We start from the raw sequence: 21,137 nt of genomic DNA, 5'->3' as shown, positions 1-21,137 counted from the left end.
CACAAGAGGGTTTAGTCAACCCTTACGGCGCGCTGCCCACCTTGTTGACTTCGCCTACCTAGCGATAATAGGGAGATTGGTGCAGTTTAGGATTACGAGCATCCTAGCCAGTCGACCGTCAAGCACTACGTCGGCGGAATATAACTCGACAGCCGGTCCAGAATTCGAATCGTTAATCCGACCCCTTATCGGACCTCGCCTTTCCGATAACGCTCGTCGGCGAACCCGTCCCCTCACGATAGAAGGCGCGCAGCACGCCCTCTCGCCGCGATTCTTGCGAGCGTCTGACCACGTTACGGTCTATCCACTTGAGCGTATGGTTGAGATGTATACGCTCGACGAGAACCCCAATTAGCAGATACTACGACTTGTCGCGACAAAAAAATAGTCGAGCATCTTCTGCACATCAGCAGCATCCCACCCCTGAGGACGAATTTAAGTGCCACATTACCACACTTATCAGTAGTTCAGGCAGGGGTTGTAGCACAGACTTAGGGAGGGACAGGAGGTTTAGTAGTCGTTTGGCTACAAGTTTACCTGTATAACCGCCCGACGCGGCTTTAAGGGCCCGCTATATCATCTATAGCCCCTTAAGGGAGTACTTGTAGAGGTACCGAGGGTTAACACCTACGGCGTATTTAATATTATTTATTTTCCTAGGAGTCTGGTTCGACCGCAAACTGACGTGGCACGCCCATGTTGAGCGTGTTAAAACAAAAATGGCAACTCAAAAGCTAGCCCTGACAAAGCTAGTCAATATGTCGTGGGGCTGCGATCTTATACGGGCGAGGCTGTTATATACGGTGGTTATCCGTAGCGCGATCGCCTTCGGGGCGACTGCGTGGCATACTATAAGTGAGGAACCGGCAGGGCCAGCTAAGAGCCTGATGGGGATACAGAACGAGTGCCTCCGGGTAATCTGTGGCGCCCACAAAGCGACGCCGGTTCGCCACCTGGAAGCAGAAGCAGCAATCCCGCCACTAGACCTCTATCTTAGTGCCCGGGCTGCTAAGTTTGAAGAACGGCTACGACTTAGCGGGAAGAGAAATCTGCTTCGCAGCGCGAGCGCTAAAGCGTCACATATACTCCGGCAGGGTAGGCCGGCGAAGAGGAAGCAGGCGTCGCAGCTACTCCGACCGGCAGGGTACACTATGGAGAAGGAGGCCCGGGGCTCTGAGTGGATGAGTGAGGAAAAGGAGGTCCCGGCTGCCCTCCTCGACCACTGGAGGAAGAGATGGCTCACCGGAGCAGAGCATCACGATCGCCAGCGACGCGCTATCGCTGAGGAACCGGAGGGCCCTTCGATGCAGATACCGAAAGGGGGCAAGTATTTCGGCCTGAACCGACTGGAGGCGTCTACGCTGTGCCAGATCAGGACGGAAAAAATAGGACTAGCAGCCTTCTTATTCAAGACAGGGGCTTTTGGCGTGTACTCGCCGCTATGCCGCTGTGGCGATGCCCCTGAGACGGCAGAGCACGTAATCCTCTTTTGCGGGCTGTTGGAAGGACCGAGGGAACGATTACGGGCCGCCATCGCACCACGGCCACTATACTCTCGCAGAGACCTCGCAACGGCAACAGGAGAACCAGTAGTTAGTGGGACTATTGTAAGATGGCTGCTAGGGACGGGTCGGACAGCTTCAAGGCCCAGATAGCATCGATCTTCTCAGGGGGGACTTTGTTGGTAGGTTGAGAACCAACGTAGTATGGTAGTGAACGCAACGCAGTCGCCAATAGGGCGAACTGACGACGCAGCGTATGTATTTAGTCCAGCCATTAGGGCACGGTTTGACATACGGGAGTACTAGTAGAGGTACCGGGGGCCTCGAGCCTACGGCGTATTTAATAATAATAATAATAATATTATTTATTATTTATATTGTTCAACCACGTTCTACGGAAATTACATCTCAGGACTTAGGCATATGATTTCATCGCAATAGTGATGAAACATAAATGTAGGGGTATCCTGATGAGTACGAGACATTCAGATTAAGCATCATTGTACTTTCGAACCACGTCGACTCTATCTTACCAATTGAGCATGGAAAATGAAATGTTCCGATGGAGATACACGGTACAATAGATTTCTTGTCACCATACATCTTCTGGCCCTGGGTAGAATAATTCAATCCGCAGTTTATGCTATACCGTGTGTAAATGGTTTGCATGAATCTCATGGTCGCCACTGAGAGACAGTCATCCTCTTCTTGACCATCACATCACGTGATGCAGACTATTGTAACACTTCAAGATCACCCGACCAGTCATACGAAACTTACATATGTAAGACGCCCATGAGACCTGGTAATATCCCCTCTAATAGCCTGGCCTAAGTGTTGCCCCTTATGTTTGATTAACCTGTCGTACATGGCCCGTCCCCTGTACGAGGCTTACGCGGCATGTTCATTACAGTTTGACAGCATACACCATGGATGTTTCCCATGCTCCAAAAAGAATGCCATGTGCATTTATGATTAAGCAGAACAACATGGGCACACTGAAAACCACAAATCGGACCATCGTTGACTGTCAGAGTCCAGCATCGAGGGACAGAAATATTGTTGGCTGATCGTGAAGTCATTCTGGGGAAACCTCGCACCATTCCCGTTGAACTGCTGTTTCATCAGTGACCTCTTCCGTCCTCAGATTATGTGAAGGGAGACAGCAACGCGGCTGTTATCGCTGCCGTGCTATCTCTTGTCCACAACCGATTTCGGGCATTAAGGGGTCATGGGCCCCAAATCGCTCAGGAACACTATTGGCTCTAAACCTTGTGTCTCTACAAAATTATCTACCAGATAGGGCAGAAGCTTATCTTGCATATATAGCTTGTCCCATAGTGGCATCGGAGCAAAGAAGTGACAGCAGAGGCAGTAGCACGCGTGACCACATGCAGCCAGTCAGACAACGGAGCCACACCACCGCCTCTGTAGGTGGTGTCGGCCCGTGTATTGAATTAAGGCACAGCCCGGCTTTCGTACGCTGTAACCTTGGTTTCCGGGTAAGAAGCCGAGTCGTTATGCCAAGATCCGACAGGGGCGCTAGCACTGGCTTGCGAGTGGTTTATTTCAGCAGAATTCAGTTTCTGATCAGCTGTCAGTGAATCCATGTTAGTTGCAAGTGTGCCGATCTGGATAGGATAGTACGCTCTAGCAGACGAGTCTCGGTTGATTACTTCACTTATATGTCCTGCAATTGGCTCGTTCATTTTGGAAAATCAGCTGGCAGTGTAATTCGGAATGACCGTTCTTACGCAAACATAGCTGTCTCTGAGCGGTTATTTGGCGGCCCTGTGATAACGTCCCCGAGAATCACAATAGTTCCATCGCCCCAGCGAGTTTCCGGGGCAAGGACTTCTCTGTAGTTCGACCAGACCAGGAGATGCTATAGACGCACTTGGTTTCCCAAGCGGCATCTGCTGATGACCATTGAAAGAACTCGTGCTGTGGGAGACGCGGCCACATGACCTCGCTCCACGAATGGTAGAAACGTTAGGAGAGCACTACAGATGACAGCAAAGGAAAGAAAGAAATGACAACCTCCGGGTTGCCGAACCAAATAACCAAAGCACCGAATTACCAACTTAGGAACGAGGGAGTTGTAAGGGCCTGCTTAGACTGACGATGCATTGTGTATAGTTCGGGCGAAGCCGGAGGTCATTGTAGGGCCAGGGATAAGCTGGAAATGTCACTTGACCTTGGCCACATCTGGTCACACCCATGAGCTCTTTTTGACCTATTGCTCGCCGGTAACGCTAGGTTCCCTGTGACCAACGGGAGCCCAGCCCGTTTACAACCGGACCCAGAGCGAGGTGGGTTCCACCACCGAGTAACTAAGGTATTGTCAGACAGGCACGGGGGCTGAGCCGTGTGAACCCTAAAGACGTCATCTTCTCATTCCAACAGACCTCGAGGTAAATAAAATAATTGCCGGCCGAGATTAGAGGCGTGGCAATGGCGGGAAATAACTGTTGGACAACGGCCACTTGGTAGACCCGGTAAACGAAACAGACTTGAGACCTGCATCGTGATATTTCCGTTCTGTCCCCATTGATACGCTGAGCGTGCGTGACAGCTTGTGCACCCGCACGAGAACCCGAGATTATCATAATTCGTGTCGTTTCCAAGGAAGTTGGGCGAATGTACGTATGGGATGAACCGACGTGGAGGATGATGCGACGATGCCACAAAGCATCTGACATCGATCACGTGTCGTGGAAGTACGATCCCGTCGACCGGAATAACTAGTTCACACTGCACAGAAGGGCATTGGCTGAAATCAGACGAGATCCCCCTTGTATCCCCGTGAGGATGTCGATTAGGCACAATTAACTAATATCGCGAAGGACGGCCGGCGCCTGACGGCATGGTGAGGTGGAACAAAGAGAGTCGATCGAGAGTGAACTGCGAGGCTTCTCCTTTTTGAACTCGGCGAAACTAGCAACCTGCTGGTAATATATTTCTAGTACCTTGCAATGCCATAAGGTCAGAGTACCACGACGACGCAGGTCCAGAAAATCGAGCGAGTACATTGTGTCGACAACTGGACATCAGGCGCCGCAAGGATGGGTTGCTTCGCGGACCAGCTACGTGTCTCCATTTGAAGGCGATCAGATTAACTGAGCCACATGTATGAACGGGTAGTCGCAGGGTCTGCCGCATCGGACCCCCAATCGACGGCCCATCGACGTCAAAGGACAAGTGCAGAATCGAGAGGAATCGATGCTCAACCGAACACTTAGGTTCGGATGACTTGCATAAATATCCTACAGTTGGAACGGGAAAATACTAGGTGGTGAAAGAACGGTGGCGAGAAGATTGGTAGCTCACCGAGGGCAAACAGCAGATAAGACGGTCAGAAATGATCCGCAATATGTCCCTCGTAAAAGTTGCAGCGGCATGCACTTTGCTCGACGGGGAATCCCATCCATGCAGCAGCGGCAATGGACAGGGAGGGGTGAGTGGCTACGTTGTGCACTCGAGAGTCTTGTCTTACTGGCTAAAGACCACAAGCCTGACGTTGAAACCTGTCACCCAGACGTTTGCCTTATTTGCACCGAGTGCCGCCTTGTCCAGAACCGAGCACAAACCCACGACGAATACCTGTCAGGGTGCTGGATGTCGTCCCTTGTGAGAGGGCTTGGGCAACTGCCTATTATGGAAACGTCATACTCATATGGCGATGAGGTAATGGCCGCCCGTTTCGTATTTCGCCATCCAGGAGTTATAAAGTGACAGGATCTCACCCATATCGCCCTCTCGAACTATCAATAAACCAACTCTTGTCTGTCTGGTAGACAGATAACGATCAAATTGAAGATTCTGAAACCGACTAACTTATTTCTATCTGCCATCATCCATAAACTCCAACAGCCAATTCAACATGTCTCCAAAGCCACAAGAAGGCGCATACAAAAGCAGCAGTGGGTTTTCCATCATGTCCACGTCTCAACAATGGGATCAGTACGCGGGTGAAGAGGACCAACGAATATACGGCCTTGGCCCGGAGCGGTTGATACCTTACACCTGCCCCGTCTGTAATGGCAACGCAAAACTGTACGTGTAGGTTGACAATATGTCCAGGGAAGAATACTGATCGAACCTTACTAGCGTCGTTAAGTGCGACTACTGCAATAGGACAGCCCTAGTTTGGGGACCTTCGACTGTCGTCATCAGTGACCCAAACAGGGAAGATACCAAGTCTTCGCTAGGTCCCAACAGTGGCGGTTCCGGCTCGCGAAAGCGAAACGGGCCACAAGGTGACCAGTCCCTGTCCTCGAAGGGTTCAAACGCGAAGAAAGGCTCAAAGGGCTGAAGCAACTAAAGTTGTAGTTCACCAGAAGTCGAGGGGTGTAACAGCAGTTGACCTAGAGAGGAAGAGCCGCAGGTACAGGTTTGGGGCAGTAGGATATAGACAAGCAGGTCCCTATTGGCTGAGAACTTCGGGATTGATGGCTGGCGTTCAATGTCGATGCGGGTTACCTTTTATGGTTTAGTCTCATGGGCGTCTGTCAGCTACGCGATGCAGGTCAACGCTGTCAGCTGGAATGTGGCGTGACCTTCGTTGCATGTATGGAAATTCCGGGGGCAGCGGGGATGACGTTCAGGGGTGGGGGCTCTCGAATACTTCGTTCACAAGTAGCTGCACCAAGGCAATCCTCTTTTTGGAGATGAAGGGGTTTTGCTCCTGTTTTGTTGCTAGATGAACCAGAGTACTGAAGAGTACGATTACCCGAACGTGGACGTAGGCAGGCTTCCAACTGCCAAACAGTAACTCAAGAACCCGTATCCATGGATTTCCGTAGATGAGGCTTCTACTATGAGTGCCGTTCTGTGGCACACCCGAATATCGTCCCGTTTGTCATGAGGAACTTGGACTATTTGAGGCCGTTTAATCTTGCCACTATCATCTTTGGTATGATCGTGTGGCGCAAAAGTTGTTTCTCGACGATCGACTGGCTACTCGAGTATTTGTTGAGTTGTGTGAGAAACCAGAATATGAGCCAATGGCACCGATTACCGTGGTCGCCGCAGTAGTTGGAACAGTTGGTGAAGTAGTACTAGACATGCAGGCTTGCCGCGTCGGATTGACAAACGGCAAGGGAAGTCTGAGAACAACCGGTGTCGACGGGACGTAAGATGTCGCCATGGTATAGACCAAGGATTAGATATGTCTGCGCTACCGTAGCCAGTAAAGGCACTCCGTAGCGACACAAGCAAGGTTGGCCCTGCCAGCCCAAGCGATGCTTGAAACTAGCGAATAGAAGAAGGCTAAACAGAGTACCAGTGAGGACCGAGAAGTTGTAGTCGCAGTCGATACAGTAAGGCCGACATTGTCACTCGCAGTCGAGTCGGGCGGCCGCTTCAATACTGTCGCAGCTGTTGAAGATCAATGTCTCGGGATATTGGCTTGACAGGATTGACAGGAGGCAGGCACATCAAGTGTCGGTAAAATTCAGATTGCTGATAGGACTGTTATGTCTCAGTCGTATCCTGCGGGCCTGCTCCGCATGTTTTAATCCAGTCAATTACGGAAAGGTTTCTGCCCGCAATGATGCATTGATTCCATCAAGCCTTTCAAAGCCATAACGGGAATTTTACGTTGGTTACACTAGCATTTCAACCTAACGAAAGACTGATACGGCAGGTTTGAGCGCCGGAATTGCACTGACGTGTGCCGAGGGAGGGAACCTCGATGTCAACGTGGACGGACGAAGAAGAGGTGGCCGATGCGTCAAGTGAACGAGCTTGAGAACAGGCGATGGTAAGACTCGAGCACCTCTGATACCGGAGGTGAATAGACACTGTTTGGCTGCCTGTGTCAGTGTGTGGCGTGGAAGGGAACTCCTTTCCTGAAGCACCTGTTACGCATGCCGTACTCCGCTTGCGCTGCAACAGCACACTTCAAACTGGACACCAAGTTGACTTCAGTTGAGGTCCCATCTCACCCATTTGGCGGGGGTCCTCTCATTGTCAATTCGCTTGTTGGTGAGAATTCGATACGCACGTCGGCATAGCCGTATCATTTGCCAAATTTGCTTCACCAATACTTGTTTATACCGGCACTCTTCCCCGGTGACACAACTGTGTGAGACTCAAGACCAACTTCAACAGAGGTATGGGTGGCTCATTGGACCTCGTTGGCGGCCGTTTCACCCCGGTATCAGTTGGACATAAACCCAGATAGCAAGCGAAGGTATAATAACCGGAAACAAGGTGGCTGTAGATGTCCAATCGGAGAGAAAAATGTATGTTTTTGCAGATGTATCGGAACATGGTGTATCATTTCGAGCGGGCCGAAATCGGTACTTCGAGGCCAAGACAGCTCATGAAGACAAGCCGTTATGTTGTAGCAACGGAGTGGAAGTACCTGAACTAATTGACACGTCTTGTCGATGTTCTGGTTTCTGGAGTGTTCAAATCAGATATTCCATCGAATACATGGAAATAAAGTATGCTCATCATTCACTTGGCCGATCGAGCTACGTGTCTCCATAGGATCAAGAAAGAAAAAGCCATGTGCTCCACGACGGAATACTGCATGAGTATTCAAGTGCGTGGAGTCGGATGCACCTCGCCGACACTCTGCATGATCTCTGCTGCCGTATCAGAGCGACTCGAGTTCACATCTCTCCCAATACTTTTGCGCTAAAAAGTAGTGCGAGGTATCTCAGGGACTGGTTTGACCCAAATGATGTAGTATGTGCTGACAAGACGGCAATGATCAGGACGAAGCGGCGGTGTAGAAAAGGATTGGGTGTTGGGAAGTAAAAGCGATGTGCGGTACTAGCCGACTTCGGATCCAACAACGGATATCAGCTGCAGTCATACCGCGGCAGATGTGTAACAGCGCTTTCCAGAGATAATATCGCTCCGGATGGTGATATACATGCCCAGAGTGCTTGCAATCACCTCGTGGCCGGTCAGAGTAAGGCAGCCATCGAGGCCGGGACCACCAGACCACCTAGCATGCACTCCTTGTGGCATGCCATTGTATGATCGTGAAATCTGAGTCGAATCAAAGGCGGTGTGAGATTTGCCCTACTCAGCTTGAAACCATGATATTTGGCGAGCCATCGAGGGCATCCGGGCCTTGCACATAAGTTCCATCCCCCATGTTCTATAAATAGGGAGATGAGTATCGTCGTGGTGAGATCCTGTTGACTGCGATCTCAAAGTGTCTGACACTCCTCAGAGAACCACAGTCTACAAGACCTGAATTCCCACTTGATACTGGACCTCAAATATGTCAGCGTCGTCGCATCTTGAGCTCGTGGAAGATGATGATGTCTGCACACAATGCATTGGCGGTTACATATATACCGGCTGCCCCCACTGCGAAGCCAGCAACATGAGAAAGTAAGTGAGTTTGATGGGAAGGCTTCCAGGAGAAAGACTGACGATACAAACAGGAATGATGCTGAATACTTTTGTGCGGAATGCAACAACACCAGAGTGCTCATTGTTGGTTACTGCCCCAATGAGTGTTTTCAGAGCATAGATCCAACTAAATGGTTACGGCAAAGCCATGAGGCTCTAGATCGTGCTCACGAGGACTCTCGGAAGTACCCCCCACCATCAAGTCGCAGGGCCCCCAAGCGAGCAAAGTGAGGAACTGCGTGAGAAAAGGCGCGAAATCGGTCGGACACGTTTTGGACGACTGCTGTCCCTAGTGGCGGCTGAAGATGGGCCTCGATTGGTTCCCTTCCTGTTGCAAGGATTACAGAACGTTCGGGTGTTCCATGCAGGTCGGTGTATCATGGCATAAGACCCGATGATCTTGCATATCCAAGCAAGATGAAGACCACAAGGGTCGTGGGTCACGAGGATGTTGAGCGATGATGCCTAGCATCTTAATCGTTGATTGTTTTGGGTGATCAGGAGCCAGAACAAACAGTAAAGCACCTGACAGTTTTCGTGAGCCGGAAGTAATGTTTCATGTACCAATGCAGTACGAGCAATAATAATAGTTCAAAACCTCAGTTGGATGACCGGTAGAATAGCCCGGCTTGGTGCTCGTTTGTGTCTGAAGATTAGGGTGTTGAATGATATGAGCCCCGAGGGCTTCAATGAGCCGCCGTCGAGATATCCATGATGATGATGCGCTTGTCAGGAATCGAGCAGTTCGGGGCCAGGACACCGAGCAAAAGATCGGCGGGGATTAGATTGAATCGGAGACCCCAACACATACGAGAGTGGAAGCAGCTGGGCCGACCTCAAGGGCTTCTAGACCAAGGGTATCTAGAATGAGAAATGTTCTCTGGCCAGAAAAGAAGGCAACCACACTAGTGAAGTCGTAGCATTCGTGGCTGCTGCACATAGCCGTGTCACAAGAAGTTCGAACTCAGGTCGGTGGTCCGATTTTCATAACCCCATGGAAATGTCGGGAAGTACGACTCGGACTGAAGGCTCGCAGATATTACAAGTTGCGATATTGCAAGTGTGTTTTCGGAAGGGATTAACTACAATTACGCGGATTTCCAATCACGAACTATTCAGCCCAATACAGCTGCTACCAACTCTGCCAGCAGGTGCAAATGAGGCCTGTGCGTAAAGGTCTACTTATGAGGAACTTTATCATTCCATAAGGATAAGAGGAGATACAGTACATTAACTAAAATATTCATTCGTAAGACAAGCGTGGAATCGCACTTGTACTAACTAGCATTCCACCTATACACGAAGGTGAAGAAGGGAAGTACAGGTAAGGGGTTTCTAAGCCGCACAAGGGTGCTGGAGTATCTCATGTGTACCTCACCATGACCTCAGGCTACAGTACGCATGGTCATCTTTTACAGGCGCGGTTACCAAGTGGTAACTGTCGGAATCCAAGTAATCAGGGCTGTGTTGGACCAATGCCAAGTTGGCCCCGAGGGGTCCCTAGATACTACACGTGCTGCCTGCCTCGTAACCCTGGCCACCTGAGGCCACAACTTCCCACAGTAGCTGTCTGTCAATAACTTTCACCATTTCTGTTATAAAGCCTCATATAACTTTCTTCTGGACTTAGAAAGCTTTATATTGAGATATAGTAATATTAAATTAATCAACAAGTCTTTACAATTATAGTAGGTAGCCTTATAAACTAAAGGGTAATCTCCATAATTATAGCGCGTAGCCTCTTAGCTTACAAGGGATACGCCCTCTAATCATGGGCATTAACCGCTATAGCTATAGGCCTTAATTGATTCTTAAAGATCGATATAAACCTTGAGAGGGTGGTTGTTATAAAGCGGCCTCTTGGCAACTAGTTGGGGAAGTGGGAATAATGCGTAATTTGTGAACCCCTTTCGGAATATGGATATGACTGGACTGCCGTGGTTGAAATTATGCGACGGCATGCTTTTCTTGTCGCTGTGGCCTATTATAATTGTGATGAAATAATGTGGTGCGCTGTGAACATGTTCTCACGTCATAGAAAACTGATGATTATCAATAGCATGAATATTGGCAACTGTTGGAGTGCTTCCATGCAAGCGGAAGGTTGGCAATAAAGTCATGCTTGCCTAGAGAGGGGTTGAAGTTGCCCAAGCCAAGTTGATTTACGTAAGCGAGGGAGTCTCAAAACTCCCCATACATGCATCCCTCCATTTAATTGCATGCTTCATCACAACTTGGCCAACAGCTCGCAGCTTCACCTCTAGGACCCCGCCAAAGAGCCCAACAACGAGACACCTTCGCGACACTGGACGAGGGGAATAGTTGAAAACGGAGGATGGATATTGACTGAAACCATCATGTCTGTCATTCTCTGCACAGGTAAGCCAGCCCGTTTGCCCGTCGCGTTTTCATCAATTAATAAGTGCAACAGCTGGTTACGACCATACCATCAGGTACGAAGCCGAGCACAAAGCTATCTGCTATTTCTCCCCATCTCTCTAACCCAGAGACCACCACAGATTCTGGGAGGCTCTCTCCGGGATATGTTCCCGCACGATCCAACACCCAGACTCGCAGGTGAACCGCCTCTGCATCAGCCCCGACAAGCGCTACCTAGCCGCGGCCGGCCACCACACCGTCAAGCTCTACGACATCAAGTCGACGAACCCGAACCCCTTGCTGACTTTCGAAGGCCATACGGGCAACATAACCGGCGTCGCCTTCCACTGCGAGGGAAAATGGATGGTGACCTCGAGCGAGGACGGCACCGTCAAGATCTGGGAAACGCGGTCGGGCACCATCCAGCGTAGCTACAACCACGGCAGCCCCGTGAACGATGTGGTGATCCACCCTAACCAGGGCGAGATCATCAGCTGTGATCGCGGCGGCAGCGTCCGAGTCTGGGACCTGGCGGAGAATAACTGCAGCCATCAGTTGATTCCCGAGGAGGACGTTAGTGTGAGCAGCGTGACGGTCGCCAGTGATGGATCGTTGCTTTGCGCTGCGAATAATGCCGTAAGCATTGGGCTCTGCTTATATACCACTGAATCGAAAGACCACAGGCTAAAATCTACTTTCACAGGGCAATGTCTTCGTCTGGGCCCTGATCCAAACCTTCGAACGCACCCAACTCCTCCCCGTAACCCACTTCTCCGCCCACAAAGAATACATTACCCGCATCCTCCTCTCCCCCGACGTCAAAAAACTCGCCACCTGCTCCGCTGACCACACCGCTAAAATCTGGGAAGTAGCCGACGTCGACCCAACCGTACCAACCCCCCTCCCCGTATCCAGTATCAATACTCTCCCCTCCTCTCCCAACAACAACGGTAACAACCCCAACCCCTTCATTAACGGCAACGGTATCATTCACCATGGCTCATCAGACTCCAACTTCAACGCCATCGCCAACACCAACCTGCCTGACGCGCCAAAACCCTACCCCCTCGAAGCAACCCTCCAGGGGCACCAACGCTGGGTCTGGGACTGCGCCTTTAGCGCCGATAGCGCGTACCTTGTGACGGCGTGCTCAGATCACTACGCGCGGCTTTGGGAGTTGCATAGTCAGCAGGTTATTCGCCAGTATAACGGCCACCATCGGGGCGCGGTTTGCGTCGCGCTTAACGACTACTCGGAGGCGAGATAGGACTCGGACCCGACATTACGGCGCGGCGAGCTCGAGGGCGGGGTTGCGAGGGTCGAGGATAATGTGGCTACGGCCGATTGGGTCAGGGAACAGCAGGAAGCGATCAAATTGGACGAGGATACTGCATCCAAGTGGAGTGATATCGAGTCGGAGGCCATCTTGAGTGGTGATTCGGATTGGTGGGTTGAGAAGCAACGCGAGGTTTGATTGGTTGCGAATCGGTATTCGTACTTCGTTTCAGGGGTAAAGAGAGAAATCATCTGTCTTTCTGGCCAGGCGTTCAAGGTTGGTAAGTTCGAGCTTGGGACGGGAGTTTGCAACACGATTTGCATGCGCGTGAATGCCGTACTGCGATATATTGAATTGGATTGCATTGCTTAGATAGGCTACTATCAATAAAGCAGCCAGTATCTCAGATTGTATTGCACCTGTCCCACCATATTATGATACCATGTGTTGGTGTACCAAGTAGATTCTGAGCCTATTTCAACTCCCAAACGCCATGCGATGCCATCTATGCCCTATCTGCTTCGCGCGCAGACTAACCGCCCATTACCACCCGTCGCCCCACCCATCATCGTCGTCTGTAGCCTTGGGCTTCAAGTCGATCTTCTTGGCCACGACCGGCTTTGATGTCGCCGGTTTCGCAGCGGCACCACCCGACTTCGTCAACCCCTTGGGTAACGGTTTGCTCTTTCCGGGTATCTTCTTCTGCGACTGCGCCGCGAGCCAGCCCGCGAAATCAGGCTCCGAACCATCATCGAATGAAGATGGCGATGCTGCGGACTTCTTACTAGCCGCTAGCTTGCTTGCCGGTGCCGGTGCTACGGCCCCGGAGGGTTCCTCACCCCATACATCCACGTCATCGTTCATATCCTCCATGTCGCCCCATGCGGCACCATCATCAATGGGTTCGGGGTCTTTGAAGTAAGCCTCTGCAGCTGAGGTTGACGAGTTGCGGGATAAGGGTGGCGGAGGCGGCGACTGCACAGCTTGCCTGTGCAGAGCAGACGCCGATGAGTTGACATGGGCCAATCGAGTTGAGGGTGGGGTTGGCGAGGCCACGCTGGCAGAGGCAGTGTCGTTACTTGACGGTTGGATCTCACCCGCCGCCGTCGAGAGCTTGTTCGTGAAACTCGAAATGGCCCAGCCAGTCCACGACGAGGCCTCGCTGGGCTGCGGCGTGCTCATCCTGGGACCAGCTGCTTGCGCTGTCTCTGGCGGTGGTAGGACCGTGTCTGGCATGTTTGATGCTGCCTTGCGGATCTTCTGCATGTAGACTTCCATCGTCTTGATCGCCTGATCACGAATGAGCTTTTCCTTGTCGATCAGGGCCGGACAAATGGCAGGGAGAATCTTCGTTGCACAATCTTCATCAGAGAAGTGTTCCGCCGTAGCGGCTAGAGCCATCAGGGAGGCGTTCCGTGCATGCACAAAAGGATCCCTCAGCGATCGGCAAAACGCTGCTATTAGAACCTTCGATCTTGTTGACGTTCCTAGGTTTTTGGCCAACTTTCCCAGCACAATTGTGGTGTTTGTTCTGATGCCTGGCTGTTCGTCGTTTGCCGTCTTTGCAAGATATTTCAGCAGCTCACCATTAATAACACGGTCTGATAGCTTGCCGATGATTACTAGTACAGATTTCAACGTCTGCTCTCGAACTAGTGGTGCTACATCTGTAAAGCCAGAAACCTAGAGACGCCGTCAGCTCAGTCAAGCAAATGGCAGTCGATTGAATTACAATATTGGGGAACATCTTGTCGTTTACCACCTTCTGTGGCAGTCGGTTGATCATAAGTGGGAGGTTGTCCAACAGACACACACGAATGGCGCGATCAGGATTTACAAAGAGCCGGACGACCACCGGTTGAACCTTTGCATCAAAATCTTCGTCGGAAAGCTTAGTGGAGATCTTCATAACAATGCTGAACGCTTTCGGTCCACCACCGCCGAACTCGACAGATTTGAGAAGCTCAGGAAGAACCTTCATTTTGAAAAAGTCCTCCGGGAAGTCGTCGGAGACTGAATCGAGGTCGTCAAGGAGAATCTCCCGTTCCTCCTCCGACTTTACGCCAAGATTGTCAATGCCGTCCGTCAACTTAATCAGAGGCGAGTCAAAGAAACTGCCCGACCTCCGCCCTTGCTCAAGGAACGCCCCGACTGTGATTCTTGATTTCGGCGATGGGTTGACGAGCCTCTTGTAGCTTCCGTGCATCGAAGGTGGGATTCCTTTAGTCTGACCCGCCTGGTCTGCTCCGGTGAAGTCGCCATTGAAGACCTCGAATATGAGGGTGCCAAAGTTGTATGAGTCGACCGCCGTATGTGGGCTTCGTTTAATAGCATCCCAGCCGTTTCGAGCGAGTTCGGGCGGTGTGTAGCGTCCCGAGTCTGGAACAAGACTTCCGTACGTCTGGGTGGCTGGTCAGCACGGTCGAGTACGGCCTCCCAATGATGGATGTGCATACGTATATAATCACCTCGTCATCCTTAACATTACTAAGGACGTCAAAGCCTCCAAGTTTCCACTCGCCGCTTTCGGATGTATAGATGGAGGCGACTTTCAGACTGCCGTGGATCGAAGAGCCTTCGTCGTTGATAAACTTGATGGTGCGCTGCTTCGAGTCAGCCAAATTTCCGGTGCTCCTCGTAGATTCGCCGTTACCGCAATGCCGTATAATCCCCATTTGATCGTCTCGGGACTTAAGCTTTTCAACTTGATGTACCAACTTAACGGTACAAGTCGTTCGGTCGCGATGTATATATATGAGTCTGTCTGTGGCTGGTAGTGAGCGTTCTGGAAATCATGGTCTGGCCCCAGCTATCCACCATACCTCGACGGTATCTAGAATCTTGATCACCCCTGGGTGTCGCATCGTCCGTAACTTCTTCAGCGCATTTTTGGCTAGAGCCAGCCGGCTCTTGTTGGCTGCGACATCGAAGGAAAGGATGCTGCAATTACTGCCATCCTCCTGTTGGGAATGTCCATATCAGCACTTGCTCCCCAGTATCACATCGCAAAGGTGGCACTACTAACGCGCCTGGTGCCATTATGGAGAGTCCAGATGGACGAGTGTCCCTCGACCTTTTCGCCAAAGGTGTAGGGGAACGGCGGGCCTTGCGCGATAGCTGATGCTACCGCCGATTTGAGGAAATTCATTGAGAATGGTCGTTAGTCATGCGGGCGCAACTCGATGCCGTGAGCAAACACTATTTCGTGAAAGGAATGTTGGTGACAAAGCTGTAAAAGCTACCTACGGAGACGAAAGCTTTGTTTTGACGACCTGTCAATATCTCAAGCTTGCACCCCTCCGATTGAACTTTAGAAGGTTTGGCGTGCGGCAAGCGCTGGGGTTCCCGCACTTCTATGACCAAAAGGGAAGGCGGTGCCAACTTCAAGTGTACATCATACAGTGGGGCTGCAGGGTAAGTCGACTCGGAGACGATGAGCTCCATGAGCCAATCTCGCATTAAAAGGCGCTTGGCATTCCGCAACAACTTCACGATACCCAGAAACCCACGGCTAGACCCCTAGCTATTGAATCGCGATTATCTATTTTATCTGGCGACATTCGGATATTCCATCCGTGCACTCAACCTTCGTCTGAAATCAATCGTAGATCGCAAAATTAAGATATCCCAATCAGTAACTCTAAGCTTTAAGACATGTCTCTATCTATCCATTTTATAAGCAGTCAGGACTTACGTATTCAAGCTGGTATCATATCACGTCATATCACATATACATTTGCTCATCTCACACCTCTCACCAATATCCAAACCCAAACTGATCTCTCATAACTTAAAACCCCCAGTCCGGTCCCTCCAAACGCCATTGGGATCCAACTCCTCCGTCACCCTCCCCGCCAACGCCTTCCCCTCGGGCCTCAACCTCCCAAAATAATCCTGCGGATAAAAGCAATCATTCATAAAAAGCGGTAAATAAACCCCTTTCTCCAACTTTCCCTGCTCTTGAAACCTCTGGACCCTCGTCCGCAGCCCCTCGTACGTATCCCGCATCGTCTGGTCAATCTTTTCATAATCCGAATTAAACGAAAAGCTATAATCCAGCTCTATGACGAGCAGGTCCTTTTCTGTATCGAGATCAATTAGATCCCCTCCCTTCGCCTTCGCAGCCCGCGCTATGGATTTTGGGAGGGGTTGAAAGGCAATACTGGCGATAACCCCAGTGACAAAAGCCGCGCTGTTGGATACGTTCACCCAATGGTCATAATACGACCCCAGCACCTCCGCCCCGTGCTCCTCGCTCGGCACGGGCGTTGTCTCCGTCCCGATGGTATACACGCTCCCCTTGACAATAGCCCAATTATTACCCTCGACGAGGTCGGCCATGCTCTGCGTCTTGCAGGAATTGATGTTAGGCCCCACGGCCAGAAACTTGTCAAAAACGCCCGGCGGCGGCTCAGGCCCGTTATAATAAAGAAACAGGATCCAAATGTTGACGAGGGTCCCGAGGGTCCGTTCAGACGTCATGATAATCCCGGCTTTTTCATCCGGGTAGTTCTCCGTGAAGTCACGGAGGGCGGCGAGCAGAGAGGAGGTCGTTTCGGGGGTTGCGTTGAAGACAAGATTTCCGCCCCAGACCTCACCTTGGGGGTATACTTGGAGGAGGTAGGAGGTGACGATGCCGAAGTTATTGCCCCCGGCTGTTAGGGCTGTGAAGATGTCTGGGTAGTTGTCCCGTGTTACTTTCAATATGGAGGCATTGGCCAGGACGAGGGTATACTCGAGCACTTGGTTAGCTGCCCATCCGTACTCGGCGCTCATGAAGCTCAGCCCACCTGTTATGGTGTCGTCAGTGAAAAGCTCGATACAGGTCTGAGCAATGTGGATGATATCGCACCTCCGAGTATATAACCCCCAACGCCCACATTCCCAATCCTCCCACCAACCGCCGAGTACCCCGTACCGTTGAGCGCCTTAGCAACATCATCCCACCGGTTCCCAGGTCCAACTCGGACCGCCTCCTTCTCCTTATCCAAAATGATCTGGTTGAAGTTCTTGGTTTGTATCAAGGGCCCGCCATCAACGCTGGCGAACCAATTATTCGGGTTGTGCCCACCGGACTTGATAGCAAACGTCTCGTTACTGCGATTAATAATATCTACCAGCACCGCCACCTCTTCCGTAGTCCGCGGGTTCAAAATGCACGTGGGATTCAGATCGCCGCACGACGTCGACCAGTATTCATTTTGGTCAGCAACGTAGTCCCAGGACAGCCGTGGTTCGATGTCAATTTTGGACAATACTTCAACCATGCTACAGGCGCTACCGGGCTCCGTTGTAGCTGATGCTGTCGCTGCCGCCAGAGTTGCAGCCATCAAAATAACGGCGGTGCGAATGAGTGGACTCATCTTGAGAGTCAAGGGGAAAACCATCGTCAATTGAGATAAGCCTGACAGGACAAACACATGTCACAGGCGGAAACTGAGACAGGTATTGCAAGCACAGGACTAAGAAGCCGCACGTCGATGCGTCTAGTGAGTCTGATGACAATCGTCCAGTTGTTGACTTGGCGATACACTCAATATCGTCACGTTTTTAAGCTTAATCTCTCGCCTGACATTACCATTTTATACCCCAGTCGTACACCAACTCCACTGCCTAAATTGAGCGCAAGTCCACCGCAGATCGGGAGACATGCCCTTTCGGGCCAGTGACACCATACCATTACTGACAGAGGTCTTGTCTCCGGGGACACAGGACAGGAATAGCAGGTGCATGTTCATATACAACCGCAGCGTGACATTCAGTTATCCAACCGCTCGATTTTCAGAGATGTATATGCGATTGCACTTCTGTGATGCCTCTGTCATTAAAGCATATGTCATGTCGTACTGGCCGTAGATCCGGTGTCACATTCGTCATATCTAGATCCAATTGGTCGATGGTGCGATCATAGGCTTTCGTACAGTTCATGGCAATGATCAACCGTGGCTCCGCATATTGGCCAGCTTCCTTTCTCGGGGCCGGTGGACAATTTCCCCCCGTCTTGCCTGTCAACGCCAATTCTTCTTCACATGGTCAATAAAGTTGAATGGCAAGAACGGATTGATATTCGCCCTGTCCTCGGCTTGTCTCAATACATGTACTTTTTATGACTTTTCAGAGCCGAACAATCAATGGGGACGTCGGAATGATGATCTCTCGTTGGATCATGGGTCCAATGCCAAGGTAATAACTCCGACAGCTATCAACTTTCCCATCACGGTTAGCCGCCGCCATTTGTCAGCCTTCCCGCCAGCCTACCATTTTCGTTCTGCTTTTGGGTATCAGTTCCTGCAGCAGCACTCTGCCTAATCTCTCCGGATGACTTTGGTTCCCTCAGCTGGCTCTAGGATAAGCCATTGGCATCGAATCCCCTCTTTCTTAAAGAACTCAATGATTCGGTCTGCAATCTGCTCATAATTACTGGTGGCAAGTGCAAGGATGGTTGGGCCGGCGCCCGATAGGCACACTCCAAGCAGACCTTCTTGGGTGCTTGGCGACATGGATTCCACTATATCTCCGAGGCCAGGAATGAGCGTTTGTCGGTACTGCTGGTGGAGCTTGTCCTGCATTGCTAGATAGATCAGTTCTGGATCGGGCGGTGACTGGCCGAGTGCCACGGGCAGCAGGGCTATTCTCTGCAGGTTGAAAGTCTGATGTTGTGTGAGTCAGTGGTCAACCTGTGGAGGGGTGTTTTCGGCAACGTACGACATCCTGTCTGGGATAGTTCGCTGGAAGGACCTCTCGCGCCTTGGCAGTGGGAACCTGGAATTCAGGTATTATGGCGACTGCCTTGATCTGCCGACACCAAGGGAATTTGATGTGATGGCCAATTCCATAAGGCGGCTCAGGGGGACGTTCGCCCGTGTCAACGCCACCTGCTGGTGCTGGGAGCACTTCGGCCAACGGGATCTCCACTCGGGCTACATCCTCTGGTGACAACGGCTTCAAGTAGGTACCCACGAAGCCACCAAACAAGGCTGCACCAATATTGTCCGGGTGTCGCTCTATGCACAGGTGTGTCAGTCTGATATCTGGGGTCCGGACCGGTCATGGAGCTGGTTTCTTGGAGTGGCACTCTGTCCAAGAGTTCGACATACCAATCATAAGGCAGAAATCGAACAATCGGTCGTTGTCCAGATCCAGACCGCCAACTTCCTTGCCCAGCATCACACCCGCTACAACAGCGGCTCCGGATGATCCCAAACCACGGCCCAGAGGGATGGGGTTTACAATGTGCACATGCGTCTCCACAGGGAATGCACGTTGATCATGGCATCTCAAAACGTACAGGGCCACGCGAGTGATGAGATTGGAGGCTGGATCGAGCGGGACCTCGCCCGAGTTCTCTCCCTGGCCCTCATATGTGATTCGGCAGTTCAAAGGGTGCTCGGAGGAAGTCTTGGTGTGGTCAACAGTCACCTGGAGCTCGAGGTAGATGGACAATGCCAGGCCAATGACGTCGAATCCGGGCCCGATATTGGCTGAGGAGCACGGCGTTCGGATACTGAACTTCTCGATGCCCTGTCCGTTCGTCTCCATGGCCGGCTCTGGGTGAATGGACAGTGTTTACAAGTGGGTGGGGAAGCAAAGAGAGCAATATGCCTTTGATAGTGCTTCGATGGTTCCAAAAAAACAGAAGCGAATGAGATTATGTTGTTGCTCAATCGGATCACTTAATTGACAGACGGACTTCTAAGGGTTGAATGTCGGGGTTTAGATGATCATTCGACCGTGACTGCTTAGACCGGACGAGATTTTCAAGCCCGATGACGGAGATGTGGGGTGGGAATCAGCCTTACAGGCACCTTCCCGCACAAAAGCTGCGGGGTAGCTGCGCGCTACCAGCTTCACTTGACAGGAAGGGTCGACTCCTGAAACTTGTTTAAGAGCGCCTTGCGACTTCTAAATTTCCTCCTAGATAAATATTGATAAGGTTGTGGAACATATCTAGGAATACCAAGTGAGATATCCCGGCTTTCTTTCGGATGTTGGGTTCAGGGTTGACCCATTGGGTATGCCGTCTTGTCTGGTCTTGTTTTATTAATACTTGAGTATATTTCTTAGCACGTGGATTGTTTCAAGCTATCACTGTTGAACCTACAAGGCGGGCTTGCAGCTGAGCAATGGATTGAAGAGGATGGCCGCATTGCCTGCTAGCAAGTGGACGTCAATATGAACAGCTTCTCAGGCGGAATAGATACTCTATGTCAATGGGATTTCGAAGTATCCCTCATTATTCCATCCTTTATTGTGCTGTTTGTTTTGTTATCTACTTGGCCATGTTGTCATTCCAATACTGGAGTGCCTAAGGTACGTGTAATATGAAGAGTGAAAATATGTGATGAAGAAGTTTGTGCTAAACGGACCTTATCAAAGAGAGTAAGAGTTTAATTCGCACGTATCGTGTAATGAGGATTGAGGTGTAGTCTCCTCAACAGGGATTCTTCTCATATCCTACTTATGCCCCTCCTCACATCCCCGACTCTAACTGAGAAATTGGATGGGTACCTTTTGAACTGTCGAGAACTGTCTTCTTTCTAAGCTGAAGAGTGAGTTTCCCCACAGGTGAGCGGTTGTCTAACTCCACTATGAATTGGTTC

The 21,137-nt window shown here is 51.0% G+C and overlaps 5 protein-coding genes across 5 annotated transcripts; 1 reads left to right on the top strand and 4 right to left on the bottom strand.

Moving 5' to 3' along the window:
- Nucleotides 1–8,349: 8,349 nt before the first annotated feature.
- BCR38DRAFT_424788 (uncharacterized protein) lies at nt 8,350–9,112 on the bottom strand. The gene has a single exon (XM_040859682.1). The coding sequence runs from the start codon at nt 8,963–8,965 to the stop codon at nt 8,675–8,677; it is 291 nt and encodes a 96-aa protein (XP_040719224.1). The 5' UTR covers nt 8,966–9,112; the 3' UTR covers nt 8,350–8,674.
- A 1,998-nt stretch (nt 9,113–11,110) lies between these two features.
- BCR38DRAFT_424786 (WD repeat-containing protein pop3) lies at nt 11,111–12,928 on the top strand. The gene is made up of 4 exons (XM_040859681.1): nt 11,111–11,261; nt 11,314–11,335; nt 11,402–11,897; nt 11,965–12,928. The coding sequence occupies exons 1-4, from the start codon at nt 11,240–11,242 to the stop codon at nt 12,526–12,528; spliced, it is 1,104 nt and encodes a 367-aa protein (XP_040719223.1). The 5' UTR covers nt 11,111–11,239; the 3' UTR covers nt 12,529–12,928.
- Nucleotides 12,929–15,819, bottom strand: BCR38DRAFT_424785 (kinase-like protein). Its single transcript, XM_040859680.1, has 6 exons — nt 15,563–15,819; nt 15,360–15,497; nt 15,191–15,301; nt 14,994–15,140; nt 14,270–14,938; nt 12,929–14,220 (listed from the first exon to the last, which is right to left on the bottom strand). Exons 1-6 carry the CDS (start codon nt 15,683–15,685, stop codon nt 13,081–13,083), a joined length of 2,328 nt encoding a protein of 775 aa, XP_040719222.1. The 5' UTR covers nt 15,686–15,819; the 3' UTR covers nt 12,929–13,080.
- A 209-nt stretch (nt 15,820–16,028) lies between these two features.
- Nucleotides 16,029–17,436, bottom strand: BCR38DRAFT_424781 (uncharacterized protein). The gene is made up of 2 exons (XM_040859679.1): nt 17,390–17,436; nt 16,029–17,327 (listed from the first exon to the last, which is right to left on the bottom strand). The coding sequence occupies exon 2, from the start codon at nt 17,311–17,313 to the stop codon at nt 16,321–16,323; it is 993 nt and encodes a 330-aa protein (XP_040719221.1). The 5' UTR covers nt 17,314–17,327; nt 17,390–17,436; the 3' UTR covers nt 16,029–16,320.
- A 1,406-nt stretch (nt 17,437–18,842) lies between these two features.
- BCR38DRAFT_482406 (homoserine kinase) lies at nt 18,843–20,076 on the bottom strand (the record flags this gene model as incomplete). Its single annotated transcript, XM_040863500.1, has 3 exons — nt 18,843–19,187; nt 19,243–19,541; nt 19,635–20,076. The coding sequence occupies 3 exons, from the start codon at nt 20,074–20,076 to the stop codon at nt 18,843–18,845; spliced, it is 1,086 nt and encodes a 361-aa protein (XP_040719220.1).
- Nucleotides 20,077–21,137: the final 1,061 nt, after the last annotated feature.

This window comes from Pseudomassariella vexata (genome assembly GCF_002105095.1).
Source record: "Pseudomassariella vexata strain CBS 129021 chromosome Unknown BCR38scaffold_3, whole genome shotgun sequence".
In the NCBI taxonomy this organism is placed as follows: Eukaryota; Fungi; Ascomycota; class Sordariomycetes; order Amphisphaeriales; family Pseudomassariaceae; genus Pseudomassariella; species Pseudomassariella vexata.
Note: the sequence above shows the minus strand (reverse complement) of the source record. Positions and strands in the feature narration are given on the sequence as shown.